This window comes from Vulpes lagopus, chromosome 2 (assembly GCF_018345385.1).
Source record: "Vulpes lagopus strain Blue_001 chromosome 2, ASM1834538v1, whole genome shotgun sequence".
NCBI lineage: Eukaryota > Metazoa > Chordata > Mammalia > Carnivora > Canidae > Vulpes > Vulpes lagopus.
The window spans coordinates 24110235-24133667 of record NC_054825.1 but is presented as its reverse complement, the minus strand read 5'-3'; the positions used below and the strand labels follow the sequence as shown (position 1 = coordinate 24133667).

The 23433-nt window shown below is 46.2% G+C and overlaps 1 protein-coding gene across 1 annotated transcript in view; it reads left to right on the top strand.

The window, feature by feature from the left end:
- The window catches only part of SORCS3 (sortilin related VPS10 domain containing receptor 3), a 587544-nt gene that overhangs the window by 241808 nt on the left and 322303 nt on the right, over window positions 1–23433 (top strand). The window contains exon 3 of the mRNA XM_041738191.1: window positions 8847–8946. Coding sequence (XP_041594125.1) covers window positions 8847–8946 — 100 coding nt within the window. The remainder of the gene's footprint in view (window positions 1–8846; window positions 8947–23433) is intronic.

Below are 23433 nucleotides of genomic sequence, written 5' to 3'. Positions count from 1 at the left end.
TATTTCATCTGGGTGTCCTCTTTGTGTATTTAATATGTTATTATTCAGTAGCCCTTTGCATGTAGTGATATATGTTAGAGACTTTTCTAGATCAATAACTTTCAGATATACCTTATTCTTTAATGTTGTTATATAGTATACGTATGTGTGTGCATGTCTGTGTGTGTGTAAAACACACTGTATCTTATTGAGGCTTTCTGCTTTCCTTATGGTCACATGAACAAAGATTCATTGAATTATGGGGTGTCACACCTTTGTGGGGGGTCCCCTCATGCTTTTTCTTTTCTCTGGAGGGCTTCTTTCCTCTCCTTGCTGTATGACACAAACAGATGTGTTGGCTGATAGGATTGAGACTGTCCCTTAGAATCCTCAGAATAACAACCCAGCAACCTTATTGTCTGAACCGAGGCTCTTCAGGGAAAATCAAAGTGCTCACACAGTGAGAAAGAACAAGGATCTGAATGTTTGGCCAACTCTATGCTGTCCACCTTTCCTCCTTGACCTGTGCTGGGATGGTGCTGCTGTTGGATCTCCGTGTTATCTGATATAAACCATGAATCCTCCATGATCTGGTCTTCAGGGTCAGCTAACCCCCAATTTTCTGTATTTGAAGCCCAGTGGTGGCTCTCATTCAAATAGCTGGGGCAGGAGGACATAAAGATGAATTAATTATTCTGTGTCATTGTGCCTCTCTCTGTGAGACTAGATAATGCAGCTGAGGAGTCAGATGACACAAAGAGGTCACTGAGACCTTTGTGAACTTCTGCCTTGGCATCAGCCTTACTGTGGCTTTTCAAAACAGAGGATGGTACCAATACTCACTTGGAGAATGAAGCTATTTAAATGACTTGCTTTTGGCTTGAGGTCTGAAATTAGTTATATGGCTAGTTATTTGTGATCAGGCTGGGCTCCTGCCGTTACAAAGGTACAGATTAATGTGGCTTGGAGCACTGGCCCTAAGATGAGAAGTGGAACAGGCCAGAAGGGAGCATCACTGATTTTCCCATTTCAGTTATAAAGACTCTCTGGGCAGCCACTGGCCTGGAGCTGTTTTGTGGAAACTCCTGACCCTGGCCCTAGAATGGTCTGTGGTTTACCACACACCAGAGCCCCTAATTGCCTGTGGGTTTTGATTGTTGACTATCCTCAGTGTAGTTCAATGGAACATACTCCGGGGGAATGGCTGGTGGGTGCTTCCCCAAGGCATGCCACTTTGAAGCTTGGTTCTGTCTTCTGATTTTCCAGGCAGCTGGGCCATATTGTACTTTCATGGTACCAATTGAAACAGTGGCCAAAGATTCTTTAATGATTTATTGGGTGTTCATATGCCTTACCCCCTGTTAGTGTAAAGAGTATAAATCAAGGAAGAGAAAACAAGGCGATTGGCCTTGAGGAAAATACAATCTGGTACATTCATAAAAATGACAATCATAAGCATTTATGGAACAAAGGCTTTTATCAGATCCTAGAGTAGTTATCTCATACCTCTTCATCGAAACAGCCACTACCCTTTGGTCTGAGCTGAGGCTTAGAGAGCAGACCGCTCGCACAGCTATTTCTTCCAGCAACGTGCCTCCTCGTCGTTGCCCAGATCCCATCTTCTTTGTTTTCTCCACTTAGAACTGAGCTCTGCACTTTCAGAGTTTCTAAAGACATTTCATTTGTTATTTCTCTTTTAAGGATCTTTTAATGGTACTGAAAAGAAAATTTGTCCATTCATAGAATAAATAGGGAACTCCAAGGTGCCATTGATACAAACGCAGAGGAGGGCGTGGGCTGAAGTTGTAAGAAGTCCCCACGATGTAATCAGTAGGAGGAGAGCTGAGAGTCAGAAAAAAGGGGAAGTCTGGACAGTTGCCAGCCATCAGCTCATTGGGAGAGTGGGAAATGGGAGGTTCGATGGGGCTGGGGCTGACTGTGAATGTGGGGCTCAGGCAGCCATTTTGACACCATGTGGCAGCCACACCTGGAAGGGTGAGTTGAGGCATAAGCCACCCTGGCAGGAATCTTGGGAAGTTGTCTCAGAGACAGAAGGAGGGGAAAAGTCAGGTGGTGGAGATAGTACGGGCTGATCGTCTGGTGCAGGGGCTGCCAATTTACGTACCACCTGCTTTTGTAAAATCAGTTGTATTAGGACACATCCACATCCACGCATGGACACACACTGTGTGTGGCTGTTCTAGAGCCGAAGGGCAGAGCCGAGTGGTTGTGACCAAGATCAGGGAAACAATATTTGCTCTGGCCCTTTTATAGAAAAAAAGTTTGCTAACCTGAGCTGGAGTGACTCACAAGTGTCTGAAAGGGGAGGCAAAGCCTAGTGACTGGCACACAGTAGGTGCCACAATAGGTAACAGATGTGTGTTCATGCAGAAATAAAAGAAAATAAACTTGCTTACAGGAAATGGAACAATCAAGCCTGTGATGGCTGAATTTAGATGACCTCACAGAGAAAGGAGTCCTGGAGGAGAGGAGAGGCTGATAAGCGAATCCAGGAGTGAAGGACTTGTGGTCCCCTTGCAGCTTTGCTCTGTGGAATCCGGGGCAGGGGTTGTGGAGGGCAGGAGGAGAGGGCCAAGGAGCGGGCTGGTAAACCAGAGGAAGGCGGCTGCTGCATAAGGGAAGCGGTGTGCCCGCCGGATCCCGAACATCTGGTGGGCCGATGAGAACTGGCAGCGTGCCTTCCAGAGTCCTCTCACCTCTGGCAGGAACGTGGCACTGGGACGGGGGTGTTGAGTTGAAGCTCGGCTCTACTGGGAAGCTGACTTGGCTGCGTTGGCTGAAAGTTTTTCTTTTCTGTTCTTTTACTTTTAAAATAGCAGCCCATATGCTTGTTGCCACCAGCCTCTCCCCCAGAAGCTCACTAGAGGAGCAGGAGCTTGCTGCGTGGATAAAAGGATTTCGTATTCTCAACTCAGCTCTGGAAGTTGTCATGGAGAAGGTGGCCCTGGTGAACAACCAAGGTTATGGCAGATGAGATTGGAGTGTTCTCCTAGAACGTGCTGGCCCACACAGAGCTCTTGTGAAGGACCATCAGGATAGGCCAAGAGCCCCCAGTGGTCACGGGACTCACTAGGAGTCAGGTCCGGGCCTAGACCCAACTAAATCTCTGAAGTTGAAGGTGGAAGGCATCCAGCCTGCCAGTGAGCACTGGGTACCTGGGGAGTAGCATGAGTGCTTGGCAGCTGGGAGGCCCAGCTAGACAACAAGCAGGTCCCTGGTCAGGTGAGGGAGCCATGGAGCCATGGAGCATTTGCACCCATAGTGGTGCAAATGGGAAAACCTGGGTTAGCATTAGTGGGGCGAGGATTCAGGGCCCTAGATACTAACTGATGCTCTGGAATCGAAGATAGTTGGGATGAGACTAGTCAAAAGCAATGGACTTAGGCTCTGGGACTAAAGAAAGGCTTGTTGCTGGAGCTGGAGAGTCAGGGGGTATCTACAGGGAGTATCTTTAGCCTTCTTGGAGAAAAAGAAAAGTAGAAGATATGCATGGAGTTTGAAGCGCTAATTGCATATCAGGATGTCTCCCCTGAAAAACTTCTTTTCATAAATACGTCAGAAGCCACATATAAGAATGTTCATTGAAACATTACTTACTGTTGCAAATTTTAAAAGAAAAAAAATCAAAATTTTATTAGTGGTTGAATGGATAGACAATGGCTTATTCACAAGCTATAATGCTCTACAGTATTTAAAACTGGGTGAATTTGGGGCTCCTCGGTGGCTCAGTTGGTTAAGCATCTGACTCTTGATTTTGGCTCAGGTCCTAATCTCAGGGTCCTGGAATGGAGCCCTGTTTCGGGCTCTGAGCTCAGTGTGGAGTCTGCTTAGGATTCTTTTTCTTCCTTTCTTTCTACTCCTTCCCTCACTCACATGTGCATTCTCATTCTCTCAAATAAATAAATAAATTAACCTTTTTTTTTAAAAAAAAAAAAGGATGAATTATGGCTAGGTGTGTCAACATGGATAAATCAGCAAACTTGAATATTGAGCAAAATAAGCAAGCTGCAGGATAATGTCCTATATAAGGCTTATGTAAACATGAAAACTCCAAATGGCTATATGTTGTTTATGGACACAGATACTTGTTAAATCTAGTAGTGGTCACATGATTGGCATCTCATTGTATTTTCTGTGTGCTGGAAATGATTCATTAAAAAGACAGGAAGAAAGAGCAGGAGGATGTAGTAGAATAGCCTGATGGACTTGGGTAAGCTGATCCAGGGCACAGAAGCCCAAAGCCCTTGCCCCTCTCATGTGTTGCCTTCCAGGTTCATTGTGTATTTGGAATGATTCAGAATGGTTACTGGCGTAGTGCCAGGCTCATGGCAGGTGCTCGATGCACATGTGTGATGTTTCTGGCTTTCTGGATGTTTCAGTGTTGGGACCCTAGTGTCAACCTTTTAGAGGTTAGCTTTGAAATAGGAAAAAGAACAGGGCCTAGGTGACTTAGTTGGTTAAGCACTGCCTTCAGGTCAGGTCATGATTTCAGGGTCCTGGGAATCGAGCCCTTGCATCGGACTCCCTGCTCAGCAGTCAGACTCTCTGCTCAGCAGTGACTCTACTTCTCCCTCTGCTCCGCCCCCCGCTCATTCTTGTGCTCTCTCTCTCATAAATAAATAAATAAATAAATAAATAAATAAATAAATAAATAAATTAATAAATAATTTTTTAAAAAAAGAAATAGGATAAAGGAGCCTATTTCTTCCAAGTGACCCCACTGACAGATGTCTGGAGCGACAAGGTGGAGGATGATCCACTTTCCTATAAAAATGAATTCTGCAAGTGCAGCAATCTTTGGCACTGGGGCTGAGGCCTCTTTGCAAGCTGCCTGTCACCTCAGGCAAAGGGGTTCCCCAGAGCTCCGTGGTCAGTGTGGTGTGAAGCATCTATGCTGGAAAGGACAGAGACCTGGTTCCCTGAGGTGTCTTCAACGAGTTAGGCCTTTTCAGTGAGGCTGAATAAGCAGAGGAAGCTAACAGGTGGGGGATCTTCTGTTGGGAAGTCCCTACTCTGGGAGAAGCAGCCCCTCCAAGAGAAGCGCAGAGTCACTCTGAAACTGTGGTGCAGCCTGCAGAGAGAGAGAGACTATGTGTGATGCTAAGCATACTAGCTTTGATGACGTTTATTTGGATTCTGGAAGGAAGTTTGTTGAGACATCAGCCACACGGGGAGCCCTGAGAATTCAGTTCTTTATAAAAGATGTTTGCTATGTATAGAGTGGAGAAAATGCACTGGTTAGAACACAGCTTAGCTCCGTGTTGGTGGCATAAAGATATTTAAGGTTCAGATGGGGCCTTATGATTTTGGGAGTTCAACCTCTTTTGTTGATGGTGGAATAGGGCTTGACAGACTCTCTTCTTGGCCAGACTCTAGTCAGGACCCTCTGAGCTCTTTGTCAAGTAGGCTCTGCCTTTGGGTGAGTCCTCAAAAGCCCACTTTTACCAAGAATCCTGCTAAGTCAGTTTAGCCAGAAGCCCCCACCCTCAATATATGACTGATCTCCTCATCTCCTACCGTGCCCTAGGTCATGATCCCCTGGCCTGCCTTCAGTAGGAATCCTGTCAGGTCAGTTTATAAAAGAATTATTCTACCCTCTGGTAATGCTCCATCCACTGACCCCCACTCTTCTCTTTGGCTATAAAGTTCTTGCTTTTTGTTGTATTCAGAGTTGAGCCCAGTCTCTCTCCTACTGCAAAGCCCCATTGCAGTGCCCTCTAGACGTATTACCATTGTCCTGAATGAAGTCTCCCTTACCATTTTAACAGGTGTCAGAGAATTTTTTTTTCTTTAAACACGTGTAGGAATTGGCTTGTCCACGGTAGCACTTTGCATATGTTTGAGAGTCACTTGTAGAACCTCGATTTCCAGACTCAAGGATCAGTGTCCTTCTTCCACACCATGCTGTCTTTATGCCTTCAAGAGTGCAGAACCAAGAAGTGATTCATCCTATACAGTGTTTCATTTGTACTAATAGAAGTATGCAACTGACTGCCTCTAGAGATTAGGGTGTTTCCTTCCCTGCCCTGGAGAGGATAGGATCTTGGGGTGATTGGTCACTTAATCTTGATGCTTCTGCTAGTGATCCACAGATCTTTGCCTGGCACCAGATTAAACCTTTCCAGTTGTACCAGCATCCAACTGTATGCAGTGTGTTTTCTAGGTGTGGCTATGTGTTGAATGGCCACTAGACATTAGGAGTTGGTAAAAAACTTGACCAACCAAGATCATGGATGGCCACTCTTTCATTCTTGCAAATGAAGACAAAGCAAAGTGAAGAATACACAAACCAATGCATTCAGCACTTGCTTTGCACCAGACATTGGGGCTGTTATTAGAAACAGCTCTTGCCCTTACAGCGTTACAGTCAAGGAAGAGATCTCTGGAAAAAAAAATAGTTTGACTAAAACAATAGGATACACGCTAAGAGAGAAACATATCTGAGGTGGTATGGGAACGCAAAGGAAATCATGATTAATTTCCCAGTGGGGAAGCTGGGTGGAGGGTGATATTGGTGGTGCTGAAGATTGCAGAGAAATATCCCAAGCAAAAGAACTAGGATAGGGATAGTTTAGGCATAGGTAATGATATGTATAGAAATGAAAGGCAGTGAAAATGCAAGACATTCCAGAAAGTTTGGTGAGGCTGGAGAGAAAGGGGCAGGGAGCAGGTAGCTGGAAAGGAGTCTAGTAAGGAAGACCGAAGCCAGGTTTGCCAAGACTAAGCTTGGAAACTACGTCCTCATTGTGCATGGACTGCGGGTGATTACTATGCAGGATGAGGTGGACAGACCTGGAGGTTGAAATATAGCCTGATGACAGCATGGAGGATGGTGGGAGGGGGGAGAAAACTGGAAGAAGAGTATCCAGTTGGGAGACTATTGCAAAAATAATGATGCATGAACCACAGCGTTGGAGTGAAGATGGAAAGACCACAGGTCCAAGTTATTTAGAAGATAGAATCATTAAGACTTGGAGACTGAGCTGGGTTTGAGAGATAAAGGCAACAAGAAAGATTGGGAGTGATTCCCTGTGCTTAAAGGTAGACAGGAGACAGAAGATAAGAAGTCAATTTTAGGGGGGTGGCTGATTTTAACAGTTCTTACAGTCACTGACCATGTGGGAGCCAGTAGCCCAGGGAGGGGCTTGAAATGCTGATGTTTGTTTATTCAGTAAACATGCTCTGTGTGTATTATGTGTAAAGCCTGGTTTTGTACATTTGGGGGAAAGGAGAAGTGAATACCCTTTTATTTTTATTTATTTTTGCATCCTTACAAATGCCTGGTGAGATGAAATCTCCCTAATTTTTTTCAGCTGAGAAACCTGAGGCTGTAGCAGGTTAAATAACCTGCGTGTGGTCATGCAGCCAGAGAGCTGAGGATCTAGCAGTGAAATAGAGATTTTGCTATGCTCAAAGGTCACATTCTTCTGTCTCACCGTAGTGTTCTCTGAGGTTCCTTGTCCTTTGGGAGCTGAGGTTGTGCTGGAGAAACAGAACTCATGACAATATCATAGAGCTAGAAGGAGGCATGCACAGTGTGCCTTGGGGGTGCAGTGGGTGGGAAGCTTGTTCTAGGGCAGAGAAGGGATGATGGGGACTGGGAAGAGGGCTAGTGAAGCCTTAACAGAGGTGAGGAGGGATAGCTCAGCTGAGTGTGGGGACATTGAATTTTCTCAATGAGATGAAGTGCGGATAATTCTTAAAGGTCATCACACATTACCAGCCCTGGTGACTATGCTCATCAAACTAAGCTGTGCACCAGGGAAGGAGCAGATTCTGGAGAGGAGGGTAAAAGGAAGGAGCAGGCAGTTACTAGGAGAGGCACCCAGCCAGAGTCTGGAACTGAGATTTGAGGCAAAATGCAGGCACACGTGAGGTCAGGTGACCACAGGGAAACAAAACTGAGTTGGGATTCTCTAAAGCCTGGGTTTTAGAAGTTTTGTGATCTAGCCAAAGAAGGCAGTGAGGGAAAGATGGGGTACAGAGCTGATGATACCAGTGGTTTTAAGAGGGAGTGAGGTACATATGGAGTGGAGTTGGGGAGTGAGGCACAAAGCATGGCAGCGAGGCTGGCTCCTGAGATCTCCTTGTTTGCCACCCGCTCTCCTTCCTCCGCCATGGGGAGGCCGGTTGAAGAGGAAGGAGCCTATGGCTTGACCTGCCTTTGTTCTCTGAGTCGTGATTTGTGGTTTTGGTATACGGTCAGAGCCCTGGAAATTAGGCCCAAAGGACAAGGAAGTAGCCAGCAGGGTAATTGGAATGATGGACTATTGGCGATAATTCCACAGCACTGGCTTTTGACCCTGACACACCATTGCCTCTCTGGAAAGCATGATACCCTCTACCCACTGCAGCCCAGTGAGGCCGCTGGACCCTCTAAGCTTCTGCAGGTGGGACATCCTTCCACCTCGAGGTCCTTGAACCTGGGGCTCAGTGGAAGGGGCATAAGGTTGACTGGACTCCGGTGACCTCAGGAGACAGTCTGGCCACAGTCTGGCCTCTCACCCAGCTCCGGGCCAGGACTCATGTCCCTCCACAGCAGCACGCCGAGGACCCTGGGCTGAACTCGGAGCAGGCAGTCCGCAGCAGCAATGTCCACAGACAGCCTCACAGAGGGTGGGAAAGTAGGTCTCTGAGAAAGGTTGGAAGCAAAGGGGAGTGAGTTTAGATAGTAAGCAGATGCACTAGTCTAATTGCTCTTCCAGAATTAATGGGGCCTTTTATCTCTGAATCACTCCTGTGATTTGGGAACAAAAGTGCAAGTTGAAGGAGAGCTTGGCTGCCCTTTGAACACAATCCCCCATTTGGTAAAACAACCTCTCCCTTTCTTTCTCTCTCACCTGCAGATCAACGGATTATGGCACCACCTATGAAAAGCTAAATGACAAAGTAGGTTTGAAGACTGTCCTCAGTTACCTCTACGTCAATCCCACCAACAAGAGGAAGGTAAGTCTAGGGGTTAGGGGTCCCAAGCACTCCCCACGGGGTAGCAGGGCTGCCGGGGCTTGGCATGAAGAAGAAAACCCAATAGGCGTGGAGTCAGAGAGGGCCTGCTTTCTATGCCATGAACATCACAGCCACTGCCTGTAGTTCTAACTGCCATGACACCAGTCGAGCAAAAATCATAATAATTTCAACAGCAGCAGTAGAATTATGTAACTAGGAAGGTGTTCTTCTTTGCCTTATTTCGTTTATCCTCACGGTCAGTCTTTGGGCTAGAGGTTATTGTTGTTCCCATTTTACAGATGAAGAAACTGACGGTCAGAGAGAGGACATCATTTTCTAGCCCGCAGTCAGACAGCGGTCAGTAACAGATCTGTGATTTGAGAGTGGGTCTGCTTGTCCCTGGGGCTGAGTTCTCCCACAGCCTCCCTCTTGCTGGTCTGTTTGCAGGGAACTCCTTGTCAACAGGGAGTCTGCATCTGCCAAGGGAAGGATAGGTGGTTCCTGGATTCACCAAGTTGATCCAGAGCTGCTGCTGAGGCACAGGAGGGCAGACTTGGCTCCACTGGCTCCTCTGTTCTCTGACTTTCCAACTGACTTACTAGCCAGGATGTGGAGGAAATCATGTAAGGCCAGAGCTGGGTTATGGAGACACGCTGGGAGGAGGGGACCTGGAATCAATGGAACGATGGATGGTTTTAGAAAATAAATACTGTGTCATATGTTAACTCTGAGACAGGGTGATCTTTCTGTAGCCAGGAAGGCACTGCTGTTTAGAAATTTAGGCAGGCCCAGTAGCCCCTATAAACACACCAGGGATCTAAGAGGACATTTTAGTGTTTATTTTATTTATTTGACAGAGAGGAGGAGACAGCACAAGCAGGGGGAGTGGCAGGCAGAGGGAGAAGGAGAAGCAGACTCCCTGATGAATGGGAGCCGGATGTGGGGCTCCATCCCAGGACCCTGAGATTGTGACCTGAGCCGAAGGCAAATGCTTAACCAACTGAGCCACCCAGGTGCCCCAATCTTAGTGTTTCTAAAACAGCACTCCCAAACATTCCTCTTGCAATATGGTTTGCATTCCCCCATGGATTTCCAGCCCTTTCTTTTGTGAGAATCAGTGCAAGGCTGACATTCAATCCATCGTTCGGATGTCTCTGACCTTTGAGTCCAACCTGGTGGAGGCCAAGGTGGGATGATGACTTTTTTTTTTTTTAGGATTTTATTTATTTATTCATGAGAGACACAAAGAGAAGGCAGAGACACAGGCAGAGGGAGAAGCAGGCTCCATGCAGGGAACCCGATGTGGGACTGGATCCCAGGACTCCAGGATCACACCCGGAGTCAAAGGCGGACATTTAACTGTTGAGGCACCCAGCTGTCCCTGGGATGATGACTTCTTATGCTGCTCAGAGCGGAACAGCTTTGACTCAGACCCATGACATGAGCACTCACAGCCTCTTCTCTTCTCACTCCCACTTCTGCCGCCCCTAATCCCCAGCAAAGGGAGGAAGCAGAATGGATGACTCCTGGTTCCGTATTGATGATGGATGCCCAATGATCTAGCGAGGGGGTCCCAGACCTGAGTCTGTGCCCACCATCTAGATGGCTGATCATCTCTTACTGGCTTTGGTGGAGTAGTTTTTCTTTGCTTTGTCCCAAAGTTGCTGCCATTTCCATAGTTTTCATATTGTCTTGTGACTTGTTGAACATCAAAGCTGGAAGGGATCATAGATTTTATCTATCTGCACAGTTATTGTTAGTTCTTGAACTTCAGTGCTTTTGCAGAAGTGAGTAAAGCTCTAGATCTCGTCTCTGGAAATATGCACCTGCCCACAAGACTGGAAACAGTTTTTAGCAGTTTGTGAATAGTTGGAATCCCACCCAAGGACCCAGGATGTCCAGGACATCTCAGTTAGGAATCCTTTTTCTGTACCAATAACCTCATTTTACAGATGAGGAAACAGAAGCCAAAAAAAAAAAAAAATCCCACAGAGTCAGGTGAGAGGTCAGGACTCTTGATTCTCAGTCTAGATTTCTTTGTTTCAGACCACACTTTGCACCTTTTCCTCCTATACAGTTATAGCCTAGTAGCTTAAAATTTACACTCTACTCCTATCTTGGAAGCTTGAAGCAGTGCTTCTTGACCTACATGAAAGCTAGGTGCCACATCCATGGATCCAATAGCAATGGTCTGTCTCAATTTTTCCTTTGCCCTGCCCCCTTCATTAAGAAGGAAGTTGAGGCCCGCAGAAGATAAATGTCCACCCGTGTCACTCAGCTGGTTTGTGGCAGCATTGCCAGTTGTTCTCATGACTCAGTATAAAACTTTTTCCATTCTGCACAAATGACTCGGGGTCGGATGGAATCACATCTTGGGGTGTATGCACTGTGGGAGAAGCAGGTAGTTGACACATGGCAGATGCTCTTTAGCACTGCTCTGTGACCTATGACCACAACAGAATTAATCATATTTTCTTATAGATGATAGGTTAGCCATTTTTCTCTCAAGTGGGATGTAAAGGATCATAACCTGTTTGCATCCAGTTTGGTGATCATCTGTTATGTCTGTTTTCTGGACTTCTACTCATAATGATGTCTCCTTTGGTCTTTTGCTGTTTTTCTCTACTCCTGACACTTCCTTATCTCTCCTTGGTCCAACCTAGAGGTGATTAGAAGCATGGGGTAGTCATCTGGATGGCTCCATTGGTTAAGTGTCTGACTCTTGGTTTCAGATCATGATCCCCGGGTCATGAGATACAGCCCTGTGTCGGGCTCTGTGCTCAGCAAAGACTTCGCTTGTTTCTCTCCTTCTCCTTCTGTCCCTCCCCATCTAAAATAAATAAATGAAGTCTTTAAAAAAAAAAAAAAGAAGTGCAGGAAACAGAGGGTTGGTTAAAGCAGATGCTGAGGGTCAGAAAGAACAGAACACTGAGATTTAGAGACCACTGGTGCAGAAATGCTGTCTCCATTTCTCCTTCCTAGAGGTGATATCTATACCATGGGCTCTCTGGAACAGTTTCTCATGAGAATTAATTCCCACTTAACAAAAAGTTGAACCTGTTTTGTCTGTCTTCTCTGAGAAATGCCATCAAAGCACAGTTAACTCCCACTTAAGAGTCACTGCTGCCCAGAAAGTTAAAAGCATAGACATTTTCCTCACTCAGATTGGGGAAAGATAAATGACAGGCTATTGCCATGGTTTTATTTATTTTCTTTAATAGCAGTAGAAATTAATTCATAAGGAGGCTGTGTGATCCTGAAGTACTTTCTGAATCATCCAAGGAAAGATGAAATTAGATTCTGTTTCATTTTATGGTAAGTGTTTTTGATTGTCTTCTGAGCCTCTGGATGCTGACAATTCACAAATACTTTACATGGTGACTTTTATTTTAACCAGAATATTTGGTTTAGTAAAAATAACCCTTATCCAGCCACGTAGGCAAAATGACAGATATTAAATGAAAATCCTCTGGTTTGTTTCCTTATTGCTTAGTGTTCTGGGTCATGATGACCTTGTAATTTGACATTTTTGTTTTCTTAACTGTGTCTTAAAGTTTAAAATCTGTGGTCTCTGGATTCTCATCTCAGCTTGCCTTATTCAACATCTTCTGATACTCTAGCACCCAGATTTTCTGTAGCTGCCCATGTTCATTGATAGCCAGTGAAAAATCCAGCAGATTTTCAGCTAATCTTATGGAAATACTTGCTTTTTACTTAATGGGTTAATTTGTTTAACAGATGGCTACTGCTTTCCTTAGAGGCTGCAAGAACATCAGAGATCTGTGGCCCCTGGCAAAACAGTAAATTGTGCTTGCATTTATATTGTTGTTGGCTTTCTAATGGTTTTTTGACAACATAAAATCTCCAAATGCAGATAGCCAATAAGCCATTAGGTTGAAAGTAGAAGTGTGTCTTACATGTGTATAGTCTGCTTCTACCAGTAATAGTCTTAGCATTAGTTGAGCACCTACTATGCTAAGCTGCCCTTTAGGAGCTTAACCTATATAACCTCCAATCTTCCCAGCCACTTTAGAAGGCAGATATGATAAGGAAATGGCTCCATGTCGATCACCCCATGGCTGTATTACTTGTAAATGGTGGGTTTGCAACAGCTTTCCCCTTGATGAGGAAAGTGAGTGACAGATTTGTCAGGATACATCATCTAGCGATGCTGGACTCCCTTAAGGAAGTTGAGATTTGTACTAGCCATCTTTACTAGTCTTTCCTAAATGAGAGTACTGATGTGAAATGCTGGGAGCTACTCCAGTTGAAGTTGTTCTAGACTGTCCTAAGACACGGTGGCACCAGCATTATTTTAATGACCTTGACCTGTCCTGACTGTATGTGATGTGAATTCTACATCTGTCGCTATTTGCCTTTCTCCAGCCATTGGCCAAGTAGCTGCTTGTCCAGGTGATGTCTGATCCTGACACTTTGAACATGATGAAGAGCAGTGTGTTAGTTCTAGAAGCAGGTGTGTGTGAGGTTTGCCACCCTGAGGAGGGGCTCTGCTATGGTGGGCAGGGAGGGTCCTGAGTTTCTTCTCACAGCTTCCTCTCCTCACAGGAGATGAAAGTCCCTGGGGTTCTAGAACTCATTACTCTCAGCTGATTCTTCTCTAGTCCATGCAGAATGTCATGTGCCAAGGTCAAGCCTGCGCTTAACAGATCTGTGCTGTGTACAACACAAATATGCTGAAGACTCTGTGCCCCCAACAAGAGAAGGGTTTGGTTCCTATGGGTGCCTATTTGAGAACAAATCTTTAGGTGGATGGGGAAATGTGGGCTTGCTATGGCCTAATTGCTCTGGCTCAAAAGAGGCCGCCACCTGCCGATTTGGAAAGAGTGCTTTGGAAAAGGCAGAGAGTATAGGAAGGTCTGACTGCCAGGGAATGTGGCTAAATTACTGCAGAGTAGGTGGGTGTGCCTATGGTGGGGGGTGGGAGGGGGGTGAGTGGCCGGAGGCTATATGGCCCCAGAATAGGGCAATTACTTCTTATTGAGCTTCTCACAAACTCCAAGCTCTGGGCTGAGTTCACCTCTATACCCTATTCTAAGTTCTACTTCTAATCCCCTGAGCCTGGCACTTTTATTCCCATGTGACAGATGAGGACACTGAGGCTAGGGCAGGCGAGCCACTTGCTTTTTGTCAAGTAGCTAGCAGGAGTGGCCCCGGATCCCCATTCAGCTCTACTTGATGCCATAGGCCATGCTGTTTGCTCTGATCCATAGGTTGGCAGCTCTTGCACAGATACAAAGACCAGGTGAGTGCAGTCAACACCCCAACAGTAGCTGTTACTTGGGGTTTTCTGCCCATTAGTGTTAGAGAATTAGCAGTGTCTTGAAAGAGAAGGAGAGTGTGAGATCTTGCCTTCCTAATTGATTTACTATTGAAGAGGATAATTACTTCCAGGCTGCCCTGCAGAAATGGAGTGGGAACTACCAGTCAGATTTCTCTGACAAGCAAGCCACCTCTGTCAGGCTGCTAAAGAGGCATTGGGAATGTGGTCGGATGTTGGTTATTCCCATATCATTCTCTTAAAAGAACAGCATAACCCTGAGCTCTGTGACACACAGGAAAGCCACAAAACAGAGAATTTTGAACTACTGGCCTCCTGTTTTCCCTGGCTGTGTCTCCTGGGATGGTTGGAGGATCTGGGAAAGTCCACTGTGGGGTGGCACACTTTCAATTCACAGGTATTAAAATCTCTTACACGAAAGCAAAGCAGCAACAATAATAATAAGGAGAATGTGGAGAGAGAATTTCAGGCTGTTAAGCAATCTGTTAAATATCTAGCTCTGAGCAAAGTCTTTTGGAGGGGATTTTCCTGCTTTTTGAAATGTGCAATCTGCTTGGGCAGAAAATGTGTATATGAACAACAACTGCAGGTGGAGAACTGGGGTCTCAAACTCAAAGGCATAGAGGGGCCAGGCAGGGGCTGTCAGTGAGTGATGTGGGCTGGGTGGGGAGTACGGTGGCTGCTTGGTAAAGGGGCTTCCACTCATGTGCTCCAGGTGACAGTAAGTGTGTGAGAATGAGGGCCGGATGTGGCTATGACATCATTGTCACCATCTCCTGATTTTCTCTGCATATTCCCATATGAAATTTTTGTATTTGAAAATGTTTCAGATAGGCTTGGATGTGGAGTTTGGAGTGTGGGGCCTGGTAGGCTGTCCCAAATCCATTTCAGTTCCTCATGGGCCATATTCTGAGTACTAAGTCATTCTCCAACTGAAAAGTTGGCATTTGCCAAGTGGCCTTTGGGGCCCCAGCATAAGGATAGCACTTAGCGGGTACTCTTACTGAGGGCCCACAGTGATGCCTTTGTGATTTGTATGAGATACCAACTCAGTTGAGTGCAACTCACAAAAACTTCCCTTTGACTCAAAGGAATCACACAGTGGGTCCTGCATTGCAGAGACCTTTTGTGTCATCGAAGGGAAAGGTAGAAGTAGAAGGCAGACTTCTCCTTTCTGGTCCTGGTTCTACCCCTGGGTAACCATGTTCTTGAATAAGCCTGACCCCACTCAGAATCTCCATTTCCCTATCTGTATAATGGCAAGGTTGGCTCCTACACTTTTTGAGGTTCCTTCCATCTCAGGTCGTCCAGATGGCCCCCATTTGGACAGGGCCTCTCAAAGGTCTATATAGTTATATGTGATGATATATGGACTTTGGGCTCAATGCACAGCCCATTGGGTAGTCCTTGGAAGGTGTGATCCCCATAGCTCTTGGTTTTATGGACACGTATTGGCCAGCTAAGCGCCTCCATCCAGGCTAGAAACTTCTTTTCTGGAGTTACAGTTCCTAGGTTAGAAGGTGGATGCTTTCCTGTAACCCACTGGCTCTACCCATTTAACTCAGAGCAGCAGAGCCTGCACAATCGCAGGCTTCCATCAGCATGAGGTGATACAGCTTCACATGAGCGTCGCTGTCCTTGTCCAGACATGCACAGTCCTCCTCTTGCAGGAGAGGGAACTAGAGATGCTGTCTGAATCTGCTCTGGCAGCCCGGGTGTGAGGACAGTTATGATAGCAGGCAGCAGACCAGCTTGGCTGTATCACACTTCCTCCGTCGTGGTTACCTGCTTGCTGCATCCTCAACCAGGCATCTCATCTCATCAGCCCGGCTTTCTCCCTTCACAAACTGTGTATAATAAGCCACGTTTTGAAGAGCAAGTAAGACAAATACCTCCTAGTGCTAATATTCATTTCTGTTTCCAAAGTTAACAAGTATCTCTGATATTAATGGCAGTGGTGTTGATAATACAATAACAATGATAAGTAGCTAGCATTTTTTGAGAGTTCCATACATGTCCCAAATTATTCTAAGTGTTTTAAGTGAATTAATTCATTGAATACTTCACCAACAATCCTGGAATGTTAGTACTATCATTATACCGTTTACAAATGATGAAAGTCTGGCACCAAGAGGTCAGGGACCTGCTCAGATTTAGTTGTTGATGGTTACTTACCTTGGTCTAGCATGCTCACCTAACTCACTTTTGCTCATATTTAGTTTTAGACTCACTGCATATTGGAGCTAAAAGGGCCCCCAGAGACTGTGCAGGCTCTCATTTAGCAGAAGAGGCCACTTGGGGACTTGCCCCAGGTCACGAAGTCATTTGCAGCAGGGCCAGGGCTGGAACTGGGTCTACTGACTCTTAATCCAGTGCTGTCTACAGGTCCACAGGCTGTTTGGCTGCTGGAGCACTTAGATGTGATAGAGAACCCCAGCTGTGAGTGAATGCAAGTAGGGAACTGTTGGGAGCATGTACTCCCCGCCTGTCTCACTGAATGTGTGTTGTAGCTGTAGGTCATATGAACATCCGTAGCTTCTCAGTTCTCTGGTCTCAAAGGATAGTACTGCAGGAATCCCATTTAAGATGAACCTGGGTGAGAAGCCAAGGGCCTGAAATCCAAACTGCCTTTTGTATGTTGGAGGGCAGAATGGGGTTAAGCAGTGTGCTCAACCCTAAATGGCTATCCAAGAAGCAAGAGGCTGGCATCCCTGGGGAAGAGATGTTGGGGGAGGAAGTAGGATTTTTGGTCTAGGCTTTCTCCTAATTAGCTGCAGAGATTGGGAAAATCATTTAAATTCTCTAAGCCCCTGTTATTCCATCTGTAAAGTGGGCATAAAGGCTCATTTACCTATCTTCTCCTTTGGGAACAAATTTAGGGTAAAATGAGAAACATAATACTGCATTGGAGGAAATAAGCTACAGAAAGGGAGGAGAGGATTGTATCTGCTCAGATGGAGCTGGCATCATGATCACAGAGTGGAATCAGCCTCCCTGTGCACCGGCTCCCTGGCTGTACCCCTGTTCTGACCAGAGGTGGGCTACCTGCTTCTTGGCTTACTTGAGGAGAGCCTGCAGCTCCCAGAACCCTGGGTTTTCAAGGGCCTCACATCCTGCCCTGTCCCAGAGGCACACTGCTACCTTTTTTCCTCCATCAGTCTTCTTCCCTGTGTCTTAAAACCAAGCTTGCTAACAGCCTGAGGGAGATGGATTATTCTGCTGATGGAGAGAAATGGTCCCATTCTTGTTAATTCACAACCACTTCATTTTTCTTGCCTCATAAATTAACAGTTACCAAGAGGCTAGAGCAGTGTTTATGGCAAGATCTGTGAAAAGAAAGAGTGAAAAAAGGAAAAAGATAACAGATCTTGGACCAAACCTCCTTCATTTACTAATTCCACGTCCAAACCTTTCTCCTCTTAGTATATCCAGAAAGTGACCCAGAGAAATAACCCCCCGAGAATGAAAGCATCAAACATTGTTGGGGTCTGAGGAATGCAAATAAAGGACAACTAAGAAATCAGCAGAAGGTGGACCCACGAGGGGAGAGACCCCAGTTTACAGGTGTCCACCCGCCTTTGCAAGTGTGACCAGTGATGGAGTAGATGTGAAATCAACTCCAACTAATCACTTAAAGGAAAGAGAATCTAAAGTAATTCTTGGAAATTCACTCTTTAGTCACAAAGTCCCTTTCTCAGCAAATATATGTATGTGGTTCTCCGTATAAATTACTGCAGTGTGCTCTAGCCAATAATTTATTTAAAGGCTCATTAAAATGATTACTAGTTTTTTTCTTTTGCATTTTATTTGAAAATGGGAAGAATATAAACCTATAGCCTGGCTTCTCTCCAAAGTGCCCTTTGGGGTTTGCATTGAGTATATCATATTTTTTTTAATAAAGATATGATTTGCAGTAAGATTGTTCAGGCATTTAAGAGGAATAATAAAAATTAGCCACTTACTGCACTTTTTAGTGGCTTGTGTTTGCCTAACCTATTTTTTTAAATTTGATTTTTATTGGATTTGGGTTTTATGTGTATATGTGTGTGTACATGTGCATCTGTGCATTCAAAAGAGGTCAACAAAGAGCATTATGGCAACTTCAGAGTTAAGAAATAAGAAAAAACAAAAACAAAAACCCTCTTCCTTTTCTGGGAAAACTCTGGTTAGGAGTGACCTAAGGATCAAAGGGAAGCCTGTGTTTCTGGGTGGTCATGAGATGCTGGTTCTGTTTTGCTGCCTAGCTCATCCCAGGGACCCTGGCTGACTGCCACAGTGACTCAGTGAAGCCTCAGAGGAGGGATTCCACGCAGAGGGAGATGACAGGCAACGGTGCAGGTGAAGACAGAGCCAGTGATATGAGTGGAAAGCCTAAGGGCTCATCCCAAAAGAAAGGACATTGAACTGGCCAAGAAGGAGTCAGGTTGGGTACGAGAAAACACTATGGGCACTGACAAGAGGCTTCCACACCAGGCCTGGATGGTCTCTGGAGATTGTGGGAATTTTATACTTTAAAGGATGTTAAAAAACACAAAGTATCTTGGTCTGAGGGACTTAATAAAGTACCACGCTTCGAGGAAGATGTCATCCTGTGCCATAATCAGAACTGGTGAAGAGTAGAGGCAAAAATCGGGCTGACTTTGGAAGAAATCTTGCAATTTGGAGAAGAAGAGAAGGACGAGGACAATCTGTGAGGGGAGGCAGGCTGTGGAGTCTTCAACAGACATACTGGGTTTAGCAGTTGCAAGTCAAGAGAGAGAGAGAGGGGGATTTAATATTGTAGACCCTCGCCCCAAAATCTCAGGGATAGAGGTAGGACTCAGGGCAGAGGTATGGGAAGCCCCAGCAGGTTTTTGAGCAGGAGGCCAACAGCATGAGAGCTATGTATAGGAAGGCTGATGAGAGTCGATGGGCTGACAAGGTGCCCGTGTCAAGCATCGCACGGCAGCTCTCTCCATCCTTGCCCTGCCCTCCCCAGACCTCTGGGTGAATTTTCTGAACATCGCAGGCAAGAGCAATTTTAACAAAAAGCTTGGGATGGCAGGGTGATGTGTTCTTCCTAATGTTCTGATGCACAGTTATATAGCAAATGGATCTCGCTGCCCCTGAGGTAGAGATATCTGTAACAAAAACAACCACCACCACCACCAGTGAAAGAAATGACTCTATTTTTTTTCTTCCTTGGTGAGCTCAACCAAGCAGAGAGATTGCTACTGACATGCATGGCTCGCCCCCGGCCCAGCCCCCCATTCCCGGCCCAAGGTCAGAACGACAGAAGTCAGTACTCAGCGCACACTCTGTTGGTGAGCGTGGCCGGGTAATGAAGAGCAAGCATCCTGGGATCCCTGGCTCTGCCAAATGGCTCGGGGGCAGATTTGCAGCAAGTGTCCCTGCACACTGGGGGTCTGAGTCGGCAGTGCAGAGCGAGATGCTGACCTCAGTGACAAATGGAGGCCTGGCTTGGCGCTGGCAGCTCCACGTGGAGGGCCTCCCGGGAGCAGATGCAGACAGTCAGCCCTGCCATTCCACAGCGTGAGTCTAACTCTGAGCAATGGCTTGGACTGTCTTATGATGACCAAATAGAGGAAAGAAATGAACCAGAGAGGAAGCAGCTACGAGAAATGCGCACAAGGATCTCCTAGCTTCCAGAGAGAGGAGGATGTGTTCAGTTTAGAAGCTTGCCACTATCCCTGCTTCCTCCCCAGTGCCCAGCAAGGTGGTGTGATAGTGGAGGGAAGAGCTTCACAGTGCGGCCTGTGCCCGACTAGCTGTGTGACCTTGAACATGTCATTTCGCTTGCCTGCACCTTCGTTTTCTCATCTGTAAATGGGGCTCCCAATAGGATTAAAAAAAACAATTTTAAGAATTAGATGACATCTGCATGCAGTGCACAGAATAGATGCTCAACAATGTACCTTTCTTTTCCTGGGTGAAATGAACCTCTGGCTTTTCCCCCTGCTCCATGATGCTGTCCCCTTCCCAAGGAACCCATGTGCAAGTAGCTAACTTTGCTGTCCTGCGAAAAGGCATCTGTTTCCCTCAGACTAGCATTAGACAATATCCTTTCAACCTCTAAAATGAAAAACAGCCCCCTTTGCATACCCGCCCCCGTTTTTCTCTCTCCAGCCACATGCCTAGTGTGTCTTCTTACTGATGCATTGATTTCTCCTACCTCACTTAATAAAGTATAAATTAAAAGTGATGGTTGTGAGTCCTGGGCAGTGTGTGCAAAGCAGGTTTCTACCTCTTATCACACAAGCCCCATTAGGCAGATGGAACTGGCGGGGCGGGAGGTCAGATCCAGGTCTGTCTGACTTCTGAACCCCAACAGCCCCTCCAGTGTTGTACCCCCATGAAACACCACCTTCATCTCTGCAGACATACATCCAGATGCATCAATTCCTCTTGGTGGTGTACAGGTTATCTGTCTTGATGGTTGCAGATCTCCTTGCCATGTGGTGCCAGACCTGGGCAACATGCAGGCACTTCAGGCTTGGATCCCACACTGGCAGACATTGTATTTAATTGGGACTGTCCTTTGGGACTGAGCTGGGGCCAACACCTCTGAGAGCAGTTACGGCACCAGTGACAGGTGCCCGTGGCCACCCCATAGATGCTCAACCTGCTGCTAGACATCCGGAACAGGGTCTTGCTCTGACTTGGGCATTAGAAAGTCAAAAAATGCTAACATTTATTGAGCACTTACTGTGTGCCAGGCCAGTGGTTTTACATGAACATTTTTCTCACACGTACAAATATATGAGGTAATATAGTTACTATCTCCCTTTTGGGAGGAGGGCGTGAGGAGAGGCTGAGAATGACTGCTTTACAAGTGAGCAAGAGGGAGAAGGATAGAGAAAGAGAGAGGGTGAGCACACTCAGGCAAGTTCTCCTAGGTGAACAGTGGTCAAGCCAGGTTTCAAACCTACATTGCCCAATTTTAAAACATAAGGTCTTAGGACAGTGTTTTATCGACCTTTTTGGGCTTAGATGGGCACCATGACCTTCCAGAACCTCTCTTCAGAGGAGTATAGACATGCAGAGGGATGTGTTTTCCTCTAGTTCAACAATGCTGTGATCCTGTGCTAAGAAGTTCTAAAGAATGTTCTCTGCTGAGGCAAGAGGAGTGTAGGGTGGCCAAGTTTTTCTTAAACATAAGACAAATGATAGACTGGGGTGCATGGGGGCAGTAAAGAGCCTGTGGAAAATGCCTTAGCATTCAGTAATTCACAGGAGCAAGCATCAGGGCTAAGCTCTGCCATTCCCATTTGGAAGCTCCCACAGGGTAAGGGCTGATCAGGTTCCTGAGGGTCTCCTTCCACTTGGGCAAGGAGCTATTTCATTCAGATCCTGACTCTACTTCTTAGCAGCTGGTGGCTTGCATACATTGTTAAATTCTCCAAGCTTTTGTTTCCTTGTTGTTGTAATCAGGGTAATATTAGTACTCACCTTATAGTATTAAATGAGAAATGTTTGCAAATGCTTTGCCAGTGACTGACCCCTGGTCCCCAGTTGGAAAACTACTTAACTTCAGGACACCTGGCTTCTATGGGCTAGTTTCATGTTGTTTCTGTCCATTTATGAATGAACACTCAGCTTAGCTGGGCACTCTTGGCCTCTCTCTCTCAGACATTGGATGTTCTGTTTGGAGATGAAGCTGGTCAGCAACTCAAAGGTTGTCTGGTTCAAACCTCTCATTAAACTGATAAAGAAACTGTCCCAGTGAGGGGAGCCACTTATTCAAGGTTATACAAGCACTTAGTGGCAGAACTGTGGTTTTTGAAATCAGATTTCTGGCTTCAAGCCCAGCGCTCTTCCTATGAAGTTACATAGAAAGACACTGCACCACGCAGGCAGACCTGGAAAGACACGTAGTTACAGAGGACACTGGTAACTAGGAGCTTTGAGATGCTTTTCGTCCTTGTCTGGGAAACCTAGAGTTCTAGGGCACTGGAATTAGAAGAGGCCAAGTCCATCTTTCAGACCAGTGGGGAGCCATGTGGTCACAGATAAGGCCCCCGAGGGCAAGTTGGACCAGGGGCTGCCTTTGGCTGAGTCAAGATTGAACAAGGAGAAAAGAGGTTGAAATCCGAGGTCTGTTAAAGCCCAAACGGTGAGAAGAAGCCCCAGATGGAAGGATCAAGCAGAAGGGATGAGAGCAGGGAGACCGGCCATGGAGTACGAGGTGGGCTCTGGCATAGGAATCTAGACCGAGATGGTGGGTTATTGGCAGCCCATTTTTATAGGGCACCTTTCTCTCATTAGGAGGATGTTAAAAGGGGAGGCACTTGACTGATTAAAGCAGTCTGCTGGGGCCAGACAAGAAGGACAGTCACATAAGAAGAGTGGCAGAGAGATAGGATGCAATTATCCAAAGTGGTCTTTGGCCTGAACCTCCAGACTTCAATCATCCCGGGGGAGGCAGTGACAGCATATATATGCATGGAAGATTTCCTGACTCTGCTCCGGACCTTCACAGAGGAGTGGGTTGATGTCAGAGCAGAATCTTAGCACACAGGTTAGCTCTGCAGAGGCGACTTGGAATAATAAACTGCTGGTTTCCTGGTGTCAGCTGCCCCACCTAGATCCCAAATCAGAGAGCATCAGCATTTGATAGCTCAGAGCAGACCAGCCTCACAGATGCAAGGTTGTAAAAAGTTATTTCTCGGCGTTAATGACCATGTGACATGGCAGTCCAGAGGAGTTGTCTTGCCTCCACTGGACCCTAAGCCAAATGTAAATGACTTTAAGTACTCCATGTCACCCTCTTCTCTTGAGCGGCGATAAAAATCATTCCTCTTTGGTCTTAAAGATGCTTGCTTATGAACTTCTGCATGCCGAGTCCCCCCGCCCCAACCCTGAAGTCTTAGGGCAAGTACTTGGGGCCCAACCATCAACCCCTAGAAGTAAGGGAGAAGGAGGTGGGGAAGAACAGATCGTTACCATGATCATCCTCTCAAAAAGTGATATGGTCAGAACTTTTCATGTATTGTCAGGCATCATCACCATTTTGATCATGCCAGTCCTTCCTCAGAAACTTTCCAGAGCCCCTGGTGTCCATGGGAGAAAATCTTGTGTTGCAGCAAGTGGTTCTGAGCTTGACTGTCCACTCTCCTCTGTATCCCTCTCAACAATGTCAGTTCTGTGACCTTGGACAAGTTTTAAATGCTTCAGACCTCTGGCCATTT